The sequence below is a fragment of the Ranitomeya variabilis genome, chromosome 3 (genome assembly GCF_051348905.1).
Source record: "Ranitomeya variabilis isolate aRanVar5 chromosome 3, aRanVar5.hap1, whole genome shotgun sequence".
NCBI classification, from domain to species: domain Eukaryota; kingdom Metazoa; phylum Chordata; class Amphibia; order Anura; family Dendrobatidae; genus Ranitomeya; species Ranitomeya variabilis.
The window spans coordinates 162,591,526-162,612,342 of NC_135234.1; the positions used below are offsets into that span (position 1 = coordinate 162,591,526).

At 43.0% G+C, this 20,817-nt stretch overlaps 1 protein-coding gene across 9 annotated transcripts in view; it reads right to left on the minus strand.

Moving 5' to 3' along the window:
• The window catches only part of CASK (calcium/calmodulin dependent serine protein kinase), a 319,197-nt gene that overhangs the window by 201,846 nt on the left and 96,534 nt on the right, over positions 1–20,817 (minus strand). For all 9 annotated transcript variants that reach the window (XM_077294801.1, XM_077294805.1, XM_077294804.1 and 6 more), the window contains exons 3-4: positions 16,689–16,794; positions 2,332–2,409 (exon numbers count right to left, since the gene is read on the minus strand). In XM_077294801.1, coding sequence (XP_077150916.1) covers positions 2,332–2,409; positions 16,689–16,794 — 184 coding nt within the window. The remainder of the gene's footprint in view (positions 1–2,331; positions 2,410–16,688; positions 16,795–20,817) is intronic.

The following is a 20,817-nucleotide window of genomic DNA, read 5'->3' on the forward strand; positions in this document are numbered from 1 at the left end:
GAAATTGCATTGAAGAGCTGCAAGCACGGATCTTGTGTGGCAGCATTTGGGGTTTGTATTACAGGATCATCTTCTATGGATATGGAATTAATTAGTAGATTAAAAAAAAAAACCTGTATATTGACTAGCAAATGGGTAACCATGTTTTGAACTTTTGACTTTCAGACTGCATTTCTCACCATCCCCTTCTGCTTGGAAGGTGAGAACCATCATTTTATAGAAAATCTTGGCTATCTCATACATAAATTTGACTTGCAATTATTTCGTATTATTGATAAGTTAGGCAGATTCTTGTCATGTCACTGCATTGTTACTGTTTCGCTCCTAAAAATCTAAATTTTAACTTATTATTTTATTGGTACTTTGTAAATCCACTTTTGGCTTTCAACACTGTCTGAATCCTTCTAGGCATGCTCTTGATCAGATTCAAACATGTCTGAAACAAGGTCTCTTCTACAGATTCCCAAAAGTTGGTGGATCCTCTACATGGACATTACGGATCAGCAACATTAAAGGGAACTGGTCAGAAGATTTTGCCGCTATAAGATACGGCCACCGTCTTTCAGGGCTTACCTACAGCATTCTATAATGCTGTAGAAAAGCCCCCGGTCTGACCTGCTGTGAAGAAAAATAAGTTATATTATACTCACCAGGGGGTGTGGGTGGTGGTCCTGTGCGGTCTGGTTCGATTGGTGTCGCAGGTCCGGATCCGGCGCCTCCCATCTTCTTGTGACGCCGCCCTCGCGTTCCTGCGCAGGCGTACTGATATGCCCTGTGGACGGCAGAGTAAAGTACTGCAGTGCGCAGGCGCTGGGCCTCTCTGACCTTTCCCAGCGCCTGAGCACTGCAGTACTTTGGTCTGCCCTCAACAGGGCATATCAGTACGCCTGCGCAGGAACGCCGATGCCGGGGAGCGATGAAGAAGCAGGAGGGCAGCCTCACAAGATGGGAGGTGCCAGTTCCGGACCTGCGACACCCATCGAAGCAGACCGCGCAGGACCACCCCCACCCCCCAGTATAATATAACTTAGTTTCTTCACTTGCAGGTCGGACCGGGGGCTTGTCTACAGCATTATAGAATGCGGTAGATAAGGCAGTAGCCGCATCTTATAGCGGCAAAATCTGCTGACAGGTTCCCTTTAAACACAGCCATAACAGACTGGCAGCAGCTGTGTTTTAATTAAAAGCATGAGGTTGGCCGTTGAAAGTTGTGGGATCAAGCTCTGAACGCAGAGATCTCACAATCTGGACGTTCAGACCCAACCTTTTGCTAGAAAGTGGAGCCATACAGGACGGCGGTAGCAGCCATTCTGGGCACAAACAAATGACAGGTGCTCTTTAAGGACCCATAACGTAGCAGCATAAATAAGCCAAAATAAAGTGCAGAGCAGCCTTTAGAAATATCCACTCCAGTGCAGTGCTGCTGGGAATAACCTACTGAACTCATAATTCTTCAGTGATTACACCTTAAGCTTAAAAAATGCTGAATAGAGAATTTCAGCATCAGCTCTTTACCTGCATCATGAAGCAAAACCTTTACAAGCAATACATGAAACAATTATATGTTCACGCACTGGAAATTAACAATACACCTAGATGTAAAGCTGGTTAGAACAAAACACACGAGACTACGCCAATGATTATGGAGAAGGTCTTCACCACAGTTACATTTTCTGCAATAACCCTTCTTTATAAAGTGGTTAAAGAGAAAATCACCATCTTACAGACGTGGAAAGGTTCTAATGTGCGCACAGATGGCTACTTGGCACATCCATGTGTTGGTATTCCGTAAGCACACTTGTGTGGGTGATTATTTCTATCAGACAGAATAATGAAGCAGACGTTTACCATAAATACCACATTATGATGAGGCTTATTACCTTTACATTTGGGGAAACTCTGTAGTCAGCAGTAATAACCAAGACCAAGGCTTTTTTGCAGAGTGCTTTATTTCTGATTTATTGGCCGCCTTCTTCAGTATTCTGTGTAAACTGGAAGTCAGTCTCAGAAATCCATAGAGATCTAGTTTCTCCAGAGCAGACCGAAGTCCGTACGATTCAGGTTAAGGTGTGGGTCACTTGGCAGAACGGGACAATGGAACAAAGCCTACCAGTAATCATTCTGTGAAAATGAACAGCACTGCTATTTATCTGATGTATGGTACGCACAATTGGTCCAGAAGATAAAATAGATGTTCCTGGATTGCTTCCTTGGAGTTTTCATTTTAGAAATTGATAACCTGGTGTTTGGATGGATGGAGATTGTTGCGGGCTCACATGCACAATATACTGAGTGTACAACACCTCCTTTCTGTATATGTTAGTCACATACCTGGCAACCGCTTCACTGTACACAAATCCAGCATCCGCTCGCTTCACAATTTCAAAGCACAAGTCGGCTCCATCCATACTGCAACGAGAGAAGGCGAAAACGGAGTGTTAATTAGACTAAACACATACCAGAGGTGAATATTTCATCAATTACCGCAAGTTGTAAAGGGACTATCAAGTTATCAAGACAAGAAAAGAAAAAACAAAAATCTCTATGACCAAAATGACCTAATCTGGAGCAACAAACGCAGCGAGACCCATTACAAAGTGTCTCTCAATTGTTATTCATGTTCCATTTTTAAAGCAATTCATTTCCCCTAAATACAGAGATATAATTTGAGCTGACGGCACTTTTAGCAAAGCAATCAAATCTACTTATGAAGCGTGGAATGAAGAGGGGGAGATTTAAAAAAAAAACAAACAAAAAAAACAAAAACAGTCGCTTTAAACAATAAAACAAACAAATCAAATGGCAACACACACACTAGGGGTTGTGAAGCATTCACACAGAAGAACACAGAAAACGGGCAGCTAGAAATGCAAATTTATTTTTCCTGCAGATTCCATAGATACATTCTGGAGGTTTATACAATGTAGCACAGGGCAGAGTTTATCTTCCCAATTTGAAGTTTTTGTAGCCACTCTGTTAGCAGTTCCAGCAAGGCTGGGTCCACAGTGTTTTATCCCACATTCAGTGGCCCCATTGGGGCTTGTATCCGAAATCCCTCCCTCGCAAAACTGGACTCTGTAGTATGTGCAGACAGGGCAACTGACTAATGATGCAGACGCAGTCACAGCATGCGTTCTTCTGCATTTTCGTCCATATTGCAGGTGGACAGAGACTCAGTCTGCATCATTATAGTCAATGGCCAGGTCAGCACATAAGCCAGTCATTAGATAGCGCCTCTTCACTCTTCCCTGCACGGACCATGGATATCAGTGCAGGTCCTGAAAAAACACGGACTACCCACTGGCAACTGCTTACATAAAGAAGTTAAATCACAGGCAATGTACTCCCAAGCAAGGGCATTGTTTAAATGTACGAGAAAAACACTACTACTTGCATCACTGATTTTGGTTAGAGTGATGTCTGAAAAGGTGGAATTTTATTTTTTTTTCATCCAAGAAAAACTGATAAATCTCAGACATTGACCAGTCTGAAAAACAGACTGCACTCAGATGGCATTTAAGTGTGTTGGATTTTTTTTCATGGATCTATACACTTGTCAAACATTGAGATGAGTGCAAGATGAAAATCAGCAATACAGGTCTCAGATTTTGTGGGAGCCACTTGATTTCTGCAAATTTAGATGAATATAGCTGCCAATTTTCTTGGAGTAAATGCTTATTAACGTTAAAAAAAAAAAAAAAAGATAATCTTTATTTATTCTCATTTAAAACCCACCACAGGTGGTACCGTACACACCACAAAAAAACACACTGTGAAAAAAACAAAACAGCCAACCTTGGTATGGGTTAGGAAGAAAAAGCACAGACACAGCACTAGGGATTCCTAAAGGCGGAGGTTGGCATTGTAGGGGGGAGCGTTTTGGTGCCCCCACTCAATGATGACTACCCCTAAAATTCCCTAGATGCACCCTATAGCCAATCTAATGTCCCCATACACAATAAAGGAACCACTGGTACTAGACATAGGTAAATCAAGGCATATGATTCAATACCTTAACCACAGTATTTATAACCAAGGAGATACCCTGATAGATACACGGAACCTAGTGAAATACATATAGATCAATTGAAACTGAAAACTCTCAAACAGCAGAGTGTCAAGATTTAAGGTTAGAAATCAAGGTACTCATCTGGACGAATGCCACGCGCCTTCCAATGCCTCAACGCCTTTCCGGCTCATCAGGAGGCCGATACCATATGGTGTCAAGACACACCATGCGGTGGCATTCGTCTATTTGAGTACCTTGACTTCTAACTGGGGACCTTCCCAGATGGATAAGATCAGCTTACAGCTGTCTGCTTTACCTTTGCTGGTTATCAAAAAAAATTAAAAAAAAATAAAAATAGGGTGGAGCCAACTTTTTTTATTTATCGGGTTAAACCAGGCTAAACACCCTTTAGTGCCAGATGAAAGGCACTAACTGCTGCAAGCTTATTATATGTAGGGGGATCGTGAATTTATATATCTACAGGATAGCTATCTATTCTAATATATTTCTACCATCTATCTAGCTATAGCTTTCATATTTTTTGTGATTTATACGTGTTTTAGTGTTAAACGCTTTGCTTTGGGCAACTTCCTGTTTGCTCTACTGCCTGTGTATTAATGAAACAAAAATGCACGCATCAAAAACGCATGTAAAAAACAAGGAAAAAATGCAAGTGAACCAAGGTGCGGAATGCTTACAGAAATTCTGCAGCGTCAAAAACTCATGGTGGGAACGTGCCTCAGCTATTTTACAGTTACAGAACTGTTCATAAGCAAGTTGCAGCCACACTTGACTTATGATCTATGATGGCAGACCCACTAGCAACTTGCAGCCAAAAAGCCATCAGGTTTGGCGCTCTGTTGCCAATTGCAGTGGTCACATGACACTGCCAATCACTGACAACAGCAGATGTGATGCCACCATGCGGCACTAACCTAATCCTATTGCAATTTATTAGCAATGACTAAAGATTTATTCTGTGATTACTCGGAAAGTGCCCGCTGAGGATAAAATATCCACCGCAGAGAGGCTCAACTTTCAGCTACACACAAAATCTGGTTCAGCACATACTACTGTCTTTAATCCCATTTGTACATGTGGGTTCTCTACATTACTGGATTGAAAGACGAAGCCTGCCACCTTTTGGGCAAGGGTAAGATCGCTGCACGTACAACGCCACACACAAATGTGCGAGGACAACAATTTCCCAGCTACAATCTGGCAATTCAGTTTCTGTTAGGACACACAGGAGGTGATAAACAAAGCAAAATGAGCCATAACGGAGGTTCAATTTCCACTACAAAACTGGCATAGAAGCCATTCACCAGATTTATTATTATGTGCTTAGACAAGTTTTGAAATTAAACTTAACCCCTTAGAGACCCTGCCTTTTTTTCTTTTTTGCGTTTTCGTTTCTCTCCCCTTCTTCCCAGAGCCATTACTTTATTTTCCCGTCAATATGCCCATGTGAGGGCTTATTTTTTGCGTGCAGAGCTGGCGTTTTTAAGGATACCATTTCGGTGCAGATACGTTCTTTTGATCGCCCGTTATTGCATTTTAATGCAATGTCGTGGCAACCAAAAAACGTAATTCTGCCGTTTTGAATTTGTTTTTATTGCTACGCCGTTTAGCGATCAGGTTAATCCTTTTTTTATTGAAAGATCAGGCGATTCTGAACGTGGCGATACCAAATATGTGTAGGTTTGATTTTTTTATTGTTTTATTTTAAATGGGGTGAAAGGGGGGGTGATATAGAGATTATACATACATATATATACACATACACACACACACACGATGGTGGCCCGATTCTAACGCATCGGGTATTATTCTAGAGTATGTATGTAGTATTTATGAAGTTTTCAGAATAATGCAATTTACACACAGGATTCCGCCAGCTGCGACCAATTAGCGAAGCGTGGTTCAAATTGCCACGTAGTATATAGCACAGACACGCAGTACATAGCACAGACACGCAGTACATAGCACAGACACGCAGTACATAGCACAGACACGCAGTACATAGCACAGACACGCAGTACATAGCACAGACACGCAGTTCATAGCACAGACACGCAGTACATAGCACAGACACGCAGTACATAGCACAGACACGCAGTACATAGCACAGACACGCAGTACATAGCACAGACACGCAGTACATAGCACAGACACGCAGTACATAGCACAGACACGCAGTACATAGCACAGACACGTAATATATTGTCCAGCCACGTAATATATACCACAGCCACGTAGTATATAGCACAGCCCATATAGTATATAGCACAGCCCATATAGTATATAGCACAGCGATGTAGTATATAACACAGCCTACGCAGTATCTAACACAGCCCACGTAGTATATAGCAATGTGGGCACCATATCCCTGTTAAAAAAGAATTAAAATAAAAAAATAGTTATATACTCACCCTCCGTCGGCCCCCGGATCCAGCCCAGGAGTTTACTGATGCTCCTCGCGACGCTCCGGTCCCAAGAGTGCATTGCGGTCTCGCGAGATGATGACGTAGCGGTCTCGCGAGACTGCTACGTCATCATCTCGCGAGACCGCAATGCATAGACCGGTCACCGGAGCGTCACAGGCCTCGGCTGGATGCGGGGGCCCACGGAAGGTGAGTATATAATGATTTTTTTATTATTATTATTATTATTATTTTTAACATTAGATCTTTTTACTATTGATGCTGCATAAGCAGCATCAATAGTAAAAAGTTGGTCACACAGGGTTAATAGCAGCGTTAACGGTGTGCGTTACACCGCGGCATAACGCGGTCCATTAACGCTGCCATTAACCCTTTGTGAGCACTGCTTGGGGGGATTATAGAGCGGGCACTGACTGCAGGGAGTAAGGAGCAGCCATTTTGCTGCCGGACTGTGCCCGTCGCTGATTGGTCGCAGCAAAACGGCCACGACCAATCAGCGACTTGGGATTTCCGTGACAGACAGAAAGACAGACAAAGACGGAAGTGACCCTTAGACAATTATATAGTAGATATATATATATATTTTTCTTTTCAACTATTGCCATGCTTCAATAGCCTCCATGGGAGGTTAGAAGCTGCCACAACTTGATCGGCTCTGCTACATAGGAGCGATGCTTCGATCGCACCTATGTAGATGAAATACAACATTGCTATGAGCGCCGACCAATAGGTGGCGCTCATAGCAATCTGTCATCAACAACCATAGAGGTCTTCAGGTGACCTCTGGTTGTTATGCCAACGCACTGATGATCCCCGATCACGTGATGGGGGTCATCGGTGAGCACATTTCTGGCCGGATTGCCGGAAGTGCGTGTTAAATGCCGCTGTCAGCGTTTGACAACAGCATTTAACTAGTTAATAGCTATTGTGGGCACATGTCAGCTGTACAAAACAGCTGACATGTCTCGGCTTTGATGTGGGCTCACCGCCGGAGCCCACATCAAAGGAAGAGATGCGACATTCACAGTACAAGTACGGCGGAGGTCACAAAGGGGTTAAAGGGGAAGGGTCCAGGAATGGTCTTAAAATTTGTGACATATCAAATGTCAGGCACCATAATTGAAGCCCAAAATGCTTGAGTAGATCAATCAAGCAGAAAGGTGTAGGGTGAAGTTCCCTTTGTGATTTTTTTGGTTTATTTTTTGCACTAAAAAAACAGTGTATTGGAATTTCAGCAAAAGTGGATGGGATTTATATAAATGTCATGTCCACTGGGCTTTTTCTCTTCTCCCTTTTATCGCAGAATATACTGACTTGCGGTGCAATTTTTAATTCTGCAACACATCAAAGTTTCACTCGCTGTAAGTACACAAGTTTTTTTTACAGCCTTTTCTTATAAGCTTATGGTAAAAGGAACATGGAAAATTCAACGTTTAAAAAAAAAAAAAATCAAATGAAATAAATAACACAAAACAAGCAATCTTAGGCCTCTTTCAAGTGGCCGTCGCAAACCGTCGGCCCGACGAACGTTGTGCAAAATTGTGCACAACGTGGGCAGCGGATGCAGTTTACCGATGCATCCGCTGCCCATTCTGAAGCCCGGGGAGGAGGGGGCGGAGTTTTTTCATCATGACGGTCCGCAAAAACACGACTCATCTGTTGCACGGCGGATGCGACGTGTAGCCATCCGTCGTCAATAAAAGTCTATGGCAAAAAAACGCATCCTGCGGGCACATTTGCAGGATCCTTTTTTTTACCAAAACGATGGATTGCGACGGATGGCAAAAAACGGAAGTGTGAAAGAGGCCTTAAGGGCATGTACAGGTTTAGTATTTGCCTACAAAAAAATCTATCACAAATACTAAAGTTTTATGAGGAAAAGTGCTGCACAAACTATGGGCAGTTTTGATGCATTTTTTCAACATTTATTAGAATGGATAAAAAAACACTACAAGTATTGTCATGTTGCTGATCTGGCACTGCTTCAAAGCCGCAAGGAAAAACAAGCAACAAGTGCATGAGATCTCAGAAGTCTCATTCACTTTGCTGGAACAGTAAAACACTGCAGTTTTCTTGAAGCAAAAATAATGTGAGAACATACCCTAATTAGCCAATTGGTGCAGAAATGCTGCAGCATCATAAACACAGCAAATATTGACTGTGGGTACTTCGTCTTAGTGTGAGGCCTTGTGCACAAGTTGAGGATTATTAGCTTTTTTTAATGTTTTTTTGGCCGTTATCCGCCGAAAAAAACCCTAAAAAACGCTTACATAACCATCCCATCATTTTTAATGCATTCCGTATTTTTTGTGCACATGCTGCGTTTTATTCCGCAGCAGAATCGCATTCCGTAAAAAAAACACAGCATGTTCATTCATTCCGCACACATAGGAATGCATTGATCCGCTTACTTCCCTCATGGGGCTAAGTAATCCTCTCTCACAATTCGCTTTAGAGTCCGACGGTCTCGCTCAGTCAACTGCGACTTTCGGCCGGACCTGTGCTTTGCTGCGGACGTTTTTCCTTCTCTTTCAAACGCAGTCATTACTTTGGAGACAGTACCTCTTGACACGCCAAGCATTCGGGCACTTTCTGTTACACTAGCGCCTGCCATACGAGCACCAATAATTTGGCCTCTTTGAAAATCCGAGAGGTCTGCCATTGGTATCAGGTTCTCATCAATGTACTTACAATTCAGCAAAGCAAACAGTTAATTTACATACACATATCACAAATAATCAACTACAAAACATTACCATATGTCACTGTTTGCATGTTTATAACATGTTCGAAGATTATTATGCCAAAATGTTAGGCGTTTCCATTATTTTGTTTTATATATATATATATATATATATATATATATATATATATATATATATATATATATATATATATATTTTTTTTTTTTTTTTTTTTTAATTAATTAATTTATTTTTTTCTTTTTGTGAATCACACAACCATCACCAAGATAGGGTGGGAATTAATGCGGTGCTGTCATGGTTCTGGAAAATCAAATTACCGGTAAGTAATTATCATTTTTTCCCTTCACCATGACAGCACCGTACGCAAGAGGAAGAAATAGAAAGACTCCTAGGGTGGGACAACAGCAGATAGTACCTTTCTCCCAAAAGACAAGTTTGATAGACCTAAGTCTAGCCTATAATGTCGGAAGAAGGTGGAAGGTGAAGACCATACTGCCGCTCTACAAATCTGTTCCACCGAAGCGTTCGCCCTTTCCACCCAGGATGTGGCAACAGCACGCGTGGAGTGAGCCGTAACACCCTGTGGGGGAACATGGCCAGAAGAGGAATATGAAAGTGAAATAGCTGTACGCAACCACCGTGCAATAGTTGCCTTTGAGGCCTTTTTTTCCCGTTTGTCCCCTGGAAGGCGACAAAAAGGGCTGATGACTGACGCCAAGATTTTGTGGCTTCTATGTATTGAAGCAGGCAGCGTCTGACATCAAGACAATGGAAGGTTTGTTCTCCCTGGGATTTTGGTTGAGGACAAAATGAGGGCAAAATTATTTCCTGGTCTCTATGAAATTTTGAGTTGACCTTTGGAAGGAAAGCCGGGTCAGTTTTAATAATCACTTTGTCATCCTGAAAGGTAGTGTAAGGGGGGTTTACCGAAATAGCTTGCAGCTCGCAGGTACGTCGGGCTGAAGTTAAGGCAACCAGGAGGACCGTTTTCAGGGTTAAGGCTTTTATTGAAATGGAAGCGAGAGGCTCAAAGGGGGAAACAGGGCATTTAAAACTAAATTTAGATCCCAGGGAGCCACCTTAGGTAATAATTTTGAGGGTCTGGATGTAAAGGAGGCTCGGATGAACCTATAGACCCAAGGGTGGTCAGCAAGTTTTTGATCAAACAGCGCACCCAGGGCGGAGACTTGCACCTTCAAGGTGCTAGTAGATAGCCCCCTTTCTAACCCTTTTTGAAGAAATTCTAGAATTTCTTTTACCGGAATTTCTTGGCTCGATTCGGACAATTGTCACCCCGAGAATTTCAGGAATTTCTGCCAGATTTTCTGGTATTTTTCTGATGTGACCTTTTTCCTGCTAGCAAGCAATGTGGTCACTAAAGAGTTTGAGAATCCTTTTGCTAACAGGAGCCCCCTCTCAAGTTCCAGGCGGTGAGATGTAGCCTGTGTACTTGGGAGTGTTGTACTAGTCCCTGGTGTAGGAGATCTGGCGTATCCGGAAGGATCCACGGGTCCGAGATAGACATGCGTCTGAGCCACGTGAACCATGCCCTTTTTGGACAAAAGGTAGCTATAAGGATTACTCGTGCCTTGTCTTCCCGAATTTTCTTGAGGACTGTCGGGATTAACGGTATCAGGGGAAACGCATATGCTGGATGAAAGTTGATGAAGATGAAAGCGCATCCACTCCCTCCGGGTTTTCTCTTGGGTTCAGAGATTTTAACTTCCTCACCTTCCGATTTTCTTCTGTGGCAAACAAGTCTAATTCTGGAATGCCCCAGCTGGCACAGATTTTCCCAAATATTCCTTGGTTCAGGGACCACTCTCCTTGATGTAATATGTGACGGCTTAAGAAATCGGCTATTTGATTCTCTGACCCTCTTAAGTATGTTTCCGCTAAGGAAAGAAGGTTGTTCTCGGCCCATATGAACAGTTCTTTGGCCTTTGCCATAAGGGATGCTGATCTTGTGCCCCCCCCTTGCCGATTTATATAAGCTATCGCTGTGTTTTTGTCGGACAACACTACCACATGTCTTCCTTGTATCTTTTCTCTTATATGTAGAAGTGCTTGCCTCACCGCCATCAGTTCTTTTAGATTTGAAGATGCTGCTCTCATTGAGGCCTCCCATTGACCTTGTAGGACCTGATCCTCCAGGTGTGCTCCCCACCCCCACGGGCTCGCATCGGTAGTTAGGATTACTGGATTCCGCACTGACCAAGGCACTGTGTTGCTTAAATTATTTGTTCTCAGCCACCATTCTAATGAGTCTTGAACTCTTGAAGATAGAAGAATTTTCCGATTCAAGTTGTATGGATTCTTCGTTTGCTTGGCTAGTATCTGCCATTGTAATTCTCTCGTGTGGCTTTGTGCCCACCGGGTCGCTGGAATTGTTGCAGTTAGGACACCTAAGAGCGACATTGCATTCCGCAGTGAAATGGGCCGTCCTAGTGGAACAGTTGTATCTTCTGTTGAATAGCTTGGATTTTCCTCTGCGGGAGGACACACTCCTGCTTGACCGAATCCTATACAATCCCGAGGAATTCTTGAGTTTGAGCTGGGATCAGTTTTGATTTCTTTACGTTTATAATCCAGCCTAGTTTGGTCATACCTCCATTACTCTTGCGACTGCTTTTTTGCAATTTTCCTTGCTGTTTGCTACTACCAGAAAACCGTCCAGATAGGGTACCAGTATTAGGTCTTCCTTTCTGATGAAAGATGCTACTTCGGAAATGATTTTTGTAAATATACGGGGAGCTATAGTTACCCCAAAGGGAAGGCATTGATAATGCAGATGGGTGGGAATTTTTGCAATGTTTACCACTAGTCTTAGGTATTGTTGGTGTTGGCCAGCAATTGGCACATGGTAGTAAGCATCTGTTAGATCTATTACTGCCATGTAACAGTCCGGGTCGAGTACTTTTATGGCCTTTCTTAGAGTCTCCATTTTGAAACTCTCTACTTGAATATAGCGGTTTAGTGCTTTCAAGTTGAATATGGTTCTTAGCGAGCCGTCTGGTTTTGGCATAAGGAACAAGGTGCTGTAGAAACCTTTCCCTATCTCCTGGTGGGGTACTCTTATTAGGACTTCTTTATGCATGAGGAGATGAACCTCTCTCTCTAGCGTGGCCTGATTTTTTCCCCCCACCCGGGTCATTATCATGTGATTTGGCGGGGGGGCTGGAGAATTTGAACCTTAGACCTTCCGATACTAAGCTGGTTACCCATTGAGAAGCTGATAATGCTGCCCACTGGTGGACGAACAATCGGAGTCTTCCCCCCCACTGGGATCTTGGCGTCATTGATGTTTGGGGTCAGGTTTGGGGAGAGGCTTATTGAAGAGGAATCCTCTCTCTTTCCTCTCTTTCCAAGGTCTGCCCCGTACAGACCTATCGTCTTAACGGCCACGGCCTCCTCTATATCCGTACCCACGAAAGGATGAACGAGAGGTCTCTCATCGGCGCCTAGGAAAGGAAGGAGGCGGAAACGTTTCTTCTTATCCGATGCTTTCTCTAGGATCTCATCTAAGGCTTTACCAAAAAGATATTGTCCTTCACAGGGTACCCCACAGAGTTTAACTTTAGATTGGAAGTCAGCCGTCCAATTTTTCAGCCATAATGCTCTACATCCTGAGTTGGATAAAGCACATGCACGAGCGGCACCTCTGACAATCAATCGAAGCATCCGCTAGGAATCTTGCCACGCCCCGTAGGGAGGGTAATGCCTCAAGTAGTCTCTCTCTCGGGCATTTGGTTTTAATCTGGTCACTCAGTTCCTCTAACCACTTAACCATAACACGTGCTGTGCAAGTGGTGGCCACCCCGGATTTAAACGACCATGTCGCTGCCTCCCAAGCTGATTTCAGGTAAGCATCCGCTTTCTTGTCAAGGGGATCTTTTAGGGCTCCCATGTCCTCAAATGGTAACGCTACTCCCTTAGAGGTACTAGCAATGGCTGCATCCAATTTAGGAGCCTTTTCCCACTTTTCAAAGACCTCTTCATCAAAGGGATATTTGCGCTTCAATGCCTGAGGGACAGATATCTCTTTATTGGGTTTTTTCCACTCTCTTGATTAAATTCAAGATATTATCATGGAAAGGAAAACATTTACGCTTTTTCCCCTCCAAATTGCTGAACATAGTGTCCTGAATTGATCGTGGCGCTCTAGGGGTTTCTACCCCCATGGTCGCCCTAACAAGTTTGAGCAGTTTCCCGATATCTTCAGATTGAAAATAAGGGCGGCCATACTCCTTATCCGAGGAGTCCAGGTCTGAGGCATCAGAAGGGGTTAATTCTCCCGCTTCTTCTCCTGAATCTATATCAGACCCCTGTACACTTGTTGGGGGAGGCGGGACTGCTTTTGTTGAATGGTGTTTTAACTGTTCTTTAACAGTTGTTTTAACTTCCTCCCGTATAATCGATTTTATATTTTGTAATAGGGAAGAAGACTCTTCTGCCGCAGTTTTATCAATACAGGGCTGGCAGATTTTCTTCCTGTACAGTCTAGGGAGTGTTTCTTTGCAAAGCGCACAAACCCTATTCTTCTGTTTGGAGGTAGCTTTCCTTCCCTAAAAGACAGTGTAAAGGACATCAGAATGTGTGATTCGCCTTACAAAGGCACTCACCCCTCCAGGACCCTGGGTACCCCGGTAGCTTGTGTCTCCTCACTCATCCTGGGTGCAGGCACCGCCAGTGTGTCATGATCCGTCGCTGGCTTAGCCATTTTAGCAGGCAGTCCCGCGTTCACTTTCCCCTTATTATATGGTGGGAGCGGTGGGCGCGCCTCTGGAGCAACTTCCGCCCGGAAGTGTCCAGCACACCGGCTCCCCCGGCGTGTGACGTCACCTTCCACTTCGGCGCCAGCGTCAGTGAAGGACACGCCCCCTTTTCCCCGGACCAGCCTCATGCCCAGAGCGGACGCCGGGGAGTCCAGCGGGGGGATGAGGCGCGCGGCACGCAGCAGCCCTTCGCCCTGACAGCACCGTACGAGATGCCGCCAAGTACGGCTGTCCCCGCCGCGGACCTCAGCCTCCAGACCGGCAATCATCAGAGGGAGATCCCTCTGGAGGTAAGAGCTCTGCCGCAGGCATCCACCTGCAGGAACAGGAAACCAAAATTGAGGAGAGAGGTGCCCCCCCTTCTTTTATCTCTGCTGCAGGTTTCCTGTTCCTGGGGGCGGATGCCATCTCTCACGTACGGTGCTGTCATGGTGAAGGGAAAAAAAAATAGTGATATTCTCACCTTCCGGCGGCCCCCGCAGCCTTCCCACTCCTCGCGATGCTCCCGTTCCCAGTAAAGCCTTGCGGCAATGACCTGTGATGACAAAGCGGTCTCGCGTGATGCTACGTGATCTGGGGTTATTGCCGCGAGGTATTACTGGGAATGGGAGCTGCCGAGAGCATCGCGAGGATCAGGAAGGCTGCGGGGGCCGTCGGAAGGTGAGAATATCACGTTGTTTTTTTTTTAACATTCTATTTTTTACTATTGATGCTGCGTAGGCAGCATTAATAGTAAAAAGTTGGTCACATTTGTCAAACACTATGTTTGACAAGTGTGACCAACCTGTCAATTAGTTTTCCTAGCAGCATTCTGCAAGCTAAAGACGCTTGTAAAACGCTAATGTTTAGTGGGAATACGCAAACCAACTCTGCAGGCGTTATACCAGCGACAGGGATGCAGAATTGCCACGGAAATTTCTGGGGCAATTCTGCAACGTGTGCACTTAGCCTAAAGTAATAGCGAGATGCACAGATTCTTGCCTGCCTGATCTTGTCTAACCATCTCAAAGTGAATGTAAAAAATCTATTCACCCCTGTTAAAAAGCTAGACGTTTGTCATATTTAAAAAAAAAAAAAGACATAAAAAATGTTCTATCCTTAACCCCTTGACGACATGAGCCGTATGTTCCTGGCACACGTTGGCTGTTTTGAACAGCTGATATGTGCCTCTAACAGCCGCGGGTGGAATCACCATCCACTCAGCTGTTAACCTGTAAAATGCTGCTGTCAATCTCTGAAAGGGGCATATAATGCGATCGTGCCGAGAGCACATCAATAATCCTGCCCATATAACATGACCGCGGGTTGCAGATAGGTTGGTATAACAACCCAAGGTCTGCAGCAGACCTTGGTGGTTGTCATTGTCGGATTGCTATGAGCGCTGCCCAGTGGTTGGAGCTCATAGTAAGTGAGCATTTCTGCTACACACAGGCGATCTGATCATCGCCTGTATGTAGCACAGCCGATCAGACAACTGCAGCTTCTAATCTCCCATGGATACTATTAAAGAAAGTGAGAGGTAAAAAAAAAAAAAAAAAATACAAATGTTCAACTCACCCCCATTCAAAATAAAAAATTAAATAAATTAAATAAAAAACATTGGACAACTCTGAACACGGTGATACCAAATGTGTTTTTTTAATTTCATTTTTTATTTTGAATGGGGGGTGAGTTGAACTTTTTTATATTTTTTGTATTTTGTAATCATAAAAACTTTTTTTCTTTCGCTACACCGTTTACCGATCGGCTTAATTCATTTTTATCTCTTCAGAATTGCCCAATCTTAACACAGCGATACCAAATCTATTAAAAAATAAAAATGAATTAATCCGATCGGTAAACGGTGTAGCGAAAGAAAAAAAAAAAAAAAAGTCAAAAACGCGCCAGAATTACGTTTTTTTAGTCGCAGCAACATTGCATTAAAATCCAATCCAACGGGCTATCAAAAGATTGTATCTATACCAGCATGGCATCATTAAAAACGTCAGCACAGCACGCAAAAAATAAGCAGTCACCCAACCACAGAACATGAAAAATAGAGACTCTCTACAAGTCTCGGAAAATGAAGCAAATTTTTTTTTTTTTTTTTTTTACAGGATGCAAAACCTGGCATGTTTTTATGGGTGTGCATACTTTTTAAGTCAGCTGTATATTTAAGCCAATATTCCAGTTTTGAATACTTCATTAACAAATGTCCCCTAATATCTGAAGGAGCAGGACAAGTGGGTGAAAGCTACATGTTCTTTGTCTAGCAGGGATCTGACAACATGTACACAGCATTAATTACAAAATGTACTATATATCCACAGTCATCATTCACACCTAGTCTTTTATGAAGAAAGCTAGAGAAAAACACTTGCTAAAAACAGCCACTTTCGACAACTGTGTAGATGTGTGGGACCAAGAGTCTGTATAAAAAGTTAGACTTTACAGCATCAAACCCCTAAACAAAGCTCATAGAAAATAATCACCAAAACACTAACCATCTAACCTGTTAATACAGCCCTGACATTTGGAAACGATATGTTTGCACAACACCCCAAATCTATATCAGATGGAGACAGGAGCACTAAACTAAACCATTACTAGGTCTCCTCCCATAATGGTGCTGTAGGGAGCTACGTGGTGCAGTCCATGGGAGATTTCCTAAAAACATCCACGTTCCAGTTTCTGCATCAATCTCTGGTAATGGAAGGACTGAGTAAGGCAGGTGAGAAGACCTGAAAAATATGTTCATTAAACTTCACAAACTTACAATTCGAAAACCATGTAGAGCATGCCATCCGAGCTGTACGTCTCCAGGAGCTCCACGATGTGGGGATGCTTCAGCATGTGACATATGCTGGCTTCTCGCTTCAAATCTGCAAGGACAAGAGGAAGGGATCAGGTCACAAGAAAACTTTGCCGGTATTGCATGTTCTCTGCCTGGTGGACCTCAAACTTCAGGGTGAAAACAAAGAAGGTCAACAACCCTCTCCGTACAGAGAAATATCAGGTCCTCTATATAGAGACTTTGGAAAGTGTAAGGTCACAGTATTATATCAGGAGGGGGATAGAGTATTCACTCCACCTGACACAAGGCAAGAACTACTATTCACACCAACGTAATGGGTGTTTAGTTTTTTTTTTAAAGAAATCCTAACATCCCACTATAGCCGATACGGTTTAAATGATTCTATTGAAGGGGTGGGGAGGTGTGAACGCTTCATTTAAGTATTCCTGCATGGACTGGGATTCTCAAATGAAGCATCACTACACAGCTACTAGGAAAAAATAGAAGAGCAGTAAGATATAGTGTAGTTAGAGAACGGTAGGGCACTTTTAATGCAAGTGTATTAGAAAATAGCTTAGATCATGGCACTAAATAGGGATTTAGAATTAAAATTTAGTTAGATTTCGGACTACTCCTTTAACACAGATTAATATCAGATTCATTAGGATTAGACAACTGGCACAGTCATCAGGTTTTGGCTCCATACACCAACTAGTGGCTGTTGCTGAGAATTGCAGCTTGGCTCCTATTTAGTTCAATAGGAGGAGAGTTGCAGTGAGGAATCCCTTTAGATAATATTCATACAGCTGTCAGATGGAACGCAGTGCATGGACCGGCCAGTAGCTCGCCTACCCCGAGCGTAACAGCTGCATAGAACTACATCAAGAAGTCACGCTCCGGTAGGGAGAGCCACAGGCCAGTCTGTGCACGGTGTTCAGATCTCAGATTTATTACGGCCATCTGACTGCGACCTAGAAAGGAGGAGGCCTCGGGCTTTCAGTCAGAGGTGCGTCTTCAGCCACCACTCAGTCCATAGTGAGCAGAAGCTGTAGCCACGTCCCGGCATTGGCCGACAGCCCTCTCTGCACTGATGAGCCGGTGTCATGCCAGTGCCGGGCAGTGGTTACAGCTGTCGCTCACTAAGTACACCATGACTGAATGCCAGAGGCTACCAGGAGGAATAAATCACATTTACTTACAGTGGCTGCAGTAATATTTGAGAATATTTTGAGTTTATTAGTAAAGTAGAGAAGATGAGAATGAAAGGAAGTGGGGATCAATGAATAAGCTCTAGACTTCGGGCACAGGCAGACGACCATTTTAATGGAAACAGTGCAAAGAATGGCCGATGGCTCTGTATTCCGACCCGCCTGTCACACTTGGATCGGGAGCGTCGCTGGTCAATGAGATGTGATATATATATATATATATATATATATATATATATATATATATACACACACACATATACACATACATATATACACATATACATATATATACACATATACACACATATACATATATATATATATATATATATATATATATATATATACACACATATATATATATATATATATATACACATATACATATATATACACATATATATACACACATATACCTATATATACACACATATACCTATATATACACATATACATATATATACACATATATATACACACATATACCTATATATACACACATATACCTATATATACACATATACATATATATACACATATACCTATATATACACACATATACATATATATACATACATACACATATACATACATATACACACACACACACATACATACATACATATACACGGGTTGGACAAAATAATGGAAACACCTAACGTTTTGGCATCATAATCTTCGAACATGTGATAAACATGCAAACCGTGAGATATGGTAATATTTTGCAGTTGATTATTTGTGTTATGTGTATGTAAATTAACTTTATTTTTGCATAATTGTAAGAACATTGATGAGAACCTGATACCAATGGCAGACCTCTTGGATTTTCAAAGAGGCCAAATTGTTGGTGCTCGTATCGCAGGCGCTAGTGTAACAGAAAGTGCCCGAATGCTTGGCGTGTCAAGAGGTACTGTCTCCAAAGTAATGACTGCATTTGAAAGAGAAGGAAAAACGTCTGCAGCAAAGCACAGGCCCGTCCGAAAGTCAAAAGTTGACTGAGAGAGACCGTCGGACTCTAAAGCGAATTGTGAGAGAGGATCGCAAGACAACGGCTCCGAAAATCACTGCTGAGCTCAATGAACACCTACAGAACCCAGTTTCCATGAAAACTGTTCATCGGGAGCTGCACAAATCTGGATTCCACGGAAGAGCTGCAACTAGAAAAACCGCTGCTCTCAATGACAAATGTTTCCAAGCGTTTAGAGTGGTGTAGAAACCTCCAGAATTGGTCCCTCGAGCAGTGGAAACTTGATATTCTCAGACGAATCATCGTTTACCCTATTTCCGACCTCCGGCTGAGTGTACCTTTGGAGACAGCTGAAAGAAGCATTCCATCCAGACTGCCTTCTCCCAACCGTAAAACATGGCAGAGGTTCTGTGATGATCTGGGGTGCTATTTCATGGAGATCCGCTGGGCCAATGATATCCCTTCATGGAAGAATTAACAGCTGAGATGATTTAGGCATTTTGGGCGACCAAGTGCATCCAATGGTTCAAGCACTGTTCCCAGAGGGGAACGCCATCTTTCAGGATGGTAATGCACCAATTCATACAGCTAGAATCATTAAAGCATGGCACGAGGAACATTCTAATGAAGTTGAGCATCTCATCTGGCCCCCACAATCCCCAGACCTCAACATTATTGAGCATTTATGGTCGATTTTAGAGATTCAAGTTAGACGTCGATTTCCGCCACCATCGTCGCTCAAGAACTGGAGGGTGTTTTAACTGCAGAATGGGCTAAAATTCCTTTGGAAACAATTCACACCTTGTATGAATCCATACCTCGGAGAATTGAGGCTATAATAGCCGCAAAAGGTGGATCTACACCTTATTAAACTAAACTTTTGTTGATGTTTTCAGGTGTTTCCATTATTTTGTCCAACCCCTGTACATACACATATATAATTTTTTTTTTTTTTTTTTTTTTTTTTTTTAAACACGATAAAGCAATGACATCTAAGGAAATTAAAAAAAAAAAAAAAAAAAAAAAAGATGTTAAATAGAAGAAAAGGTCTCCTGATCCATTAGCACACCAGACTCCTTTCACTCAGGGAGTGTAGCAAATTGTCAGTTCTGTCCAGACATTCGCAGCAATGCCACCTCTCGTTCTTCTAAATCTAATTCTTATTACAGTCACAGTGACAGCTCAGCACATACAGAGACAGATCCGAGGCTCCTGCTGAGGAGAAAGCTCCGGTGCTCAGTCACTAGTTTACAAAGTGGCAGCTTGTAGCAGTCACACATAGCTCAGGCACATAAAGCAGGATTTAAGTAGGTTTTGCATGGTTATTCTCTGAACTGCTATAACAGCAAGCAGCACAGTACGTCTTAGCCAATGTTCCCGTGTATCGCATGCAGTTTGCCTGCAGGTGCTCTATGAAATAAGACTGACACTCCGCTCATTACAGCATCTGTACGTAATGAGGCAAAGACACTAAACCCTAAATAACACAGCCACAGCCCGCCGTCACCATGCAAGTAATCAAGCATCTAAAAGGGAACGGGTTATCAGAAAAGGACTGTTTAAACTAGATTTTCAGCAGCCATATTGACATAACTAGCTACACTGGTTCAGGTCCCATTGAGATGTATACAGTCATGCTCAGATATGAGCAAAGTGCACGGATCTTGTAAAGGGAAGGGGAGGAGGGGAGCTGTGACCACCACTTATTGTGAACCGTGTTTTTTTTTCTTAATATGGGGTCTCCTATTTTGCACAGTTTGAATCTCATGCCAAGTAACACATTTGCAGACAAAAAAAAAAAAAATCATAGTAATGCGAGTCTAGCCTTCAGGCCTTCTATACATTAGCTAAAAGTCAGCTTAACCACCCAAGATGTACCCAGTGATGGGTCAGGGGAGCGAGATCCGGCCTGCTGAATATCAGCTGCCATTCC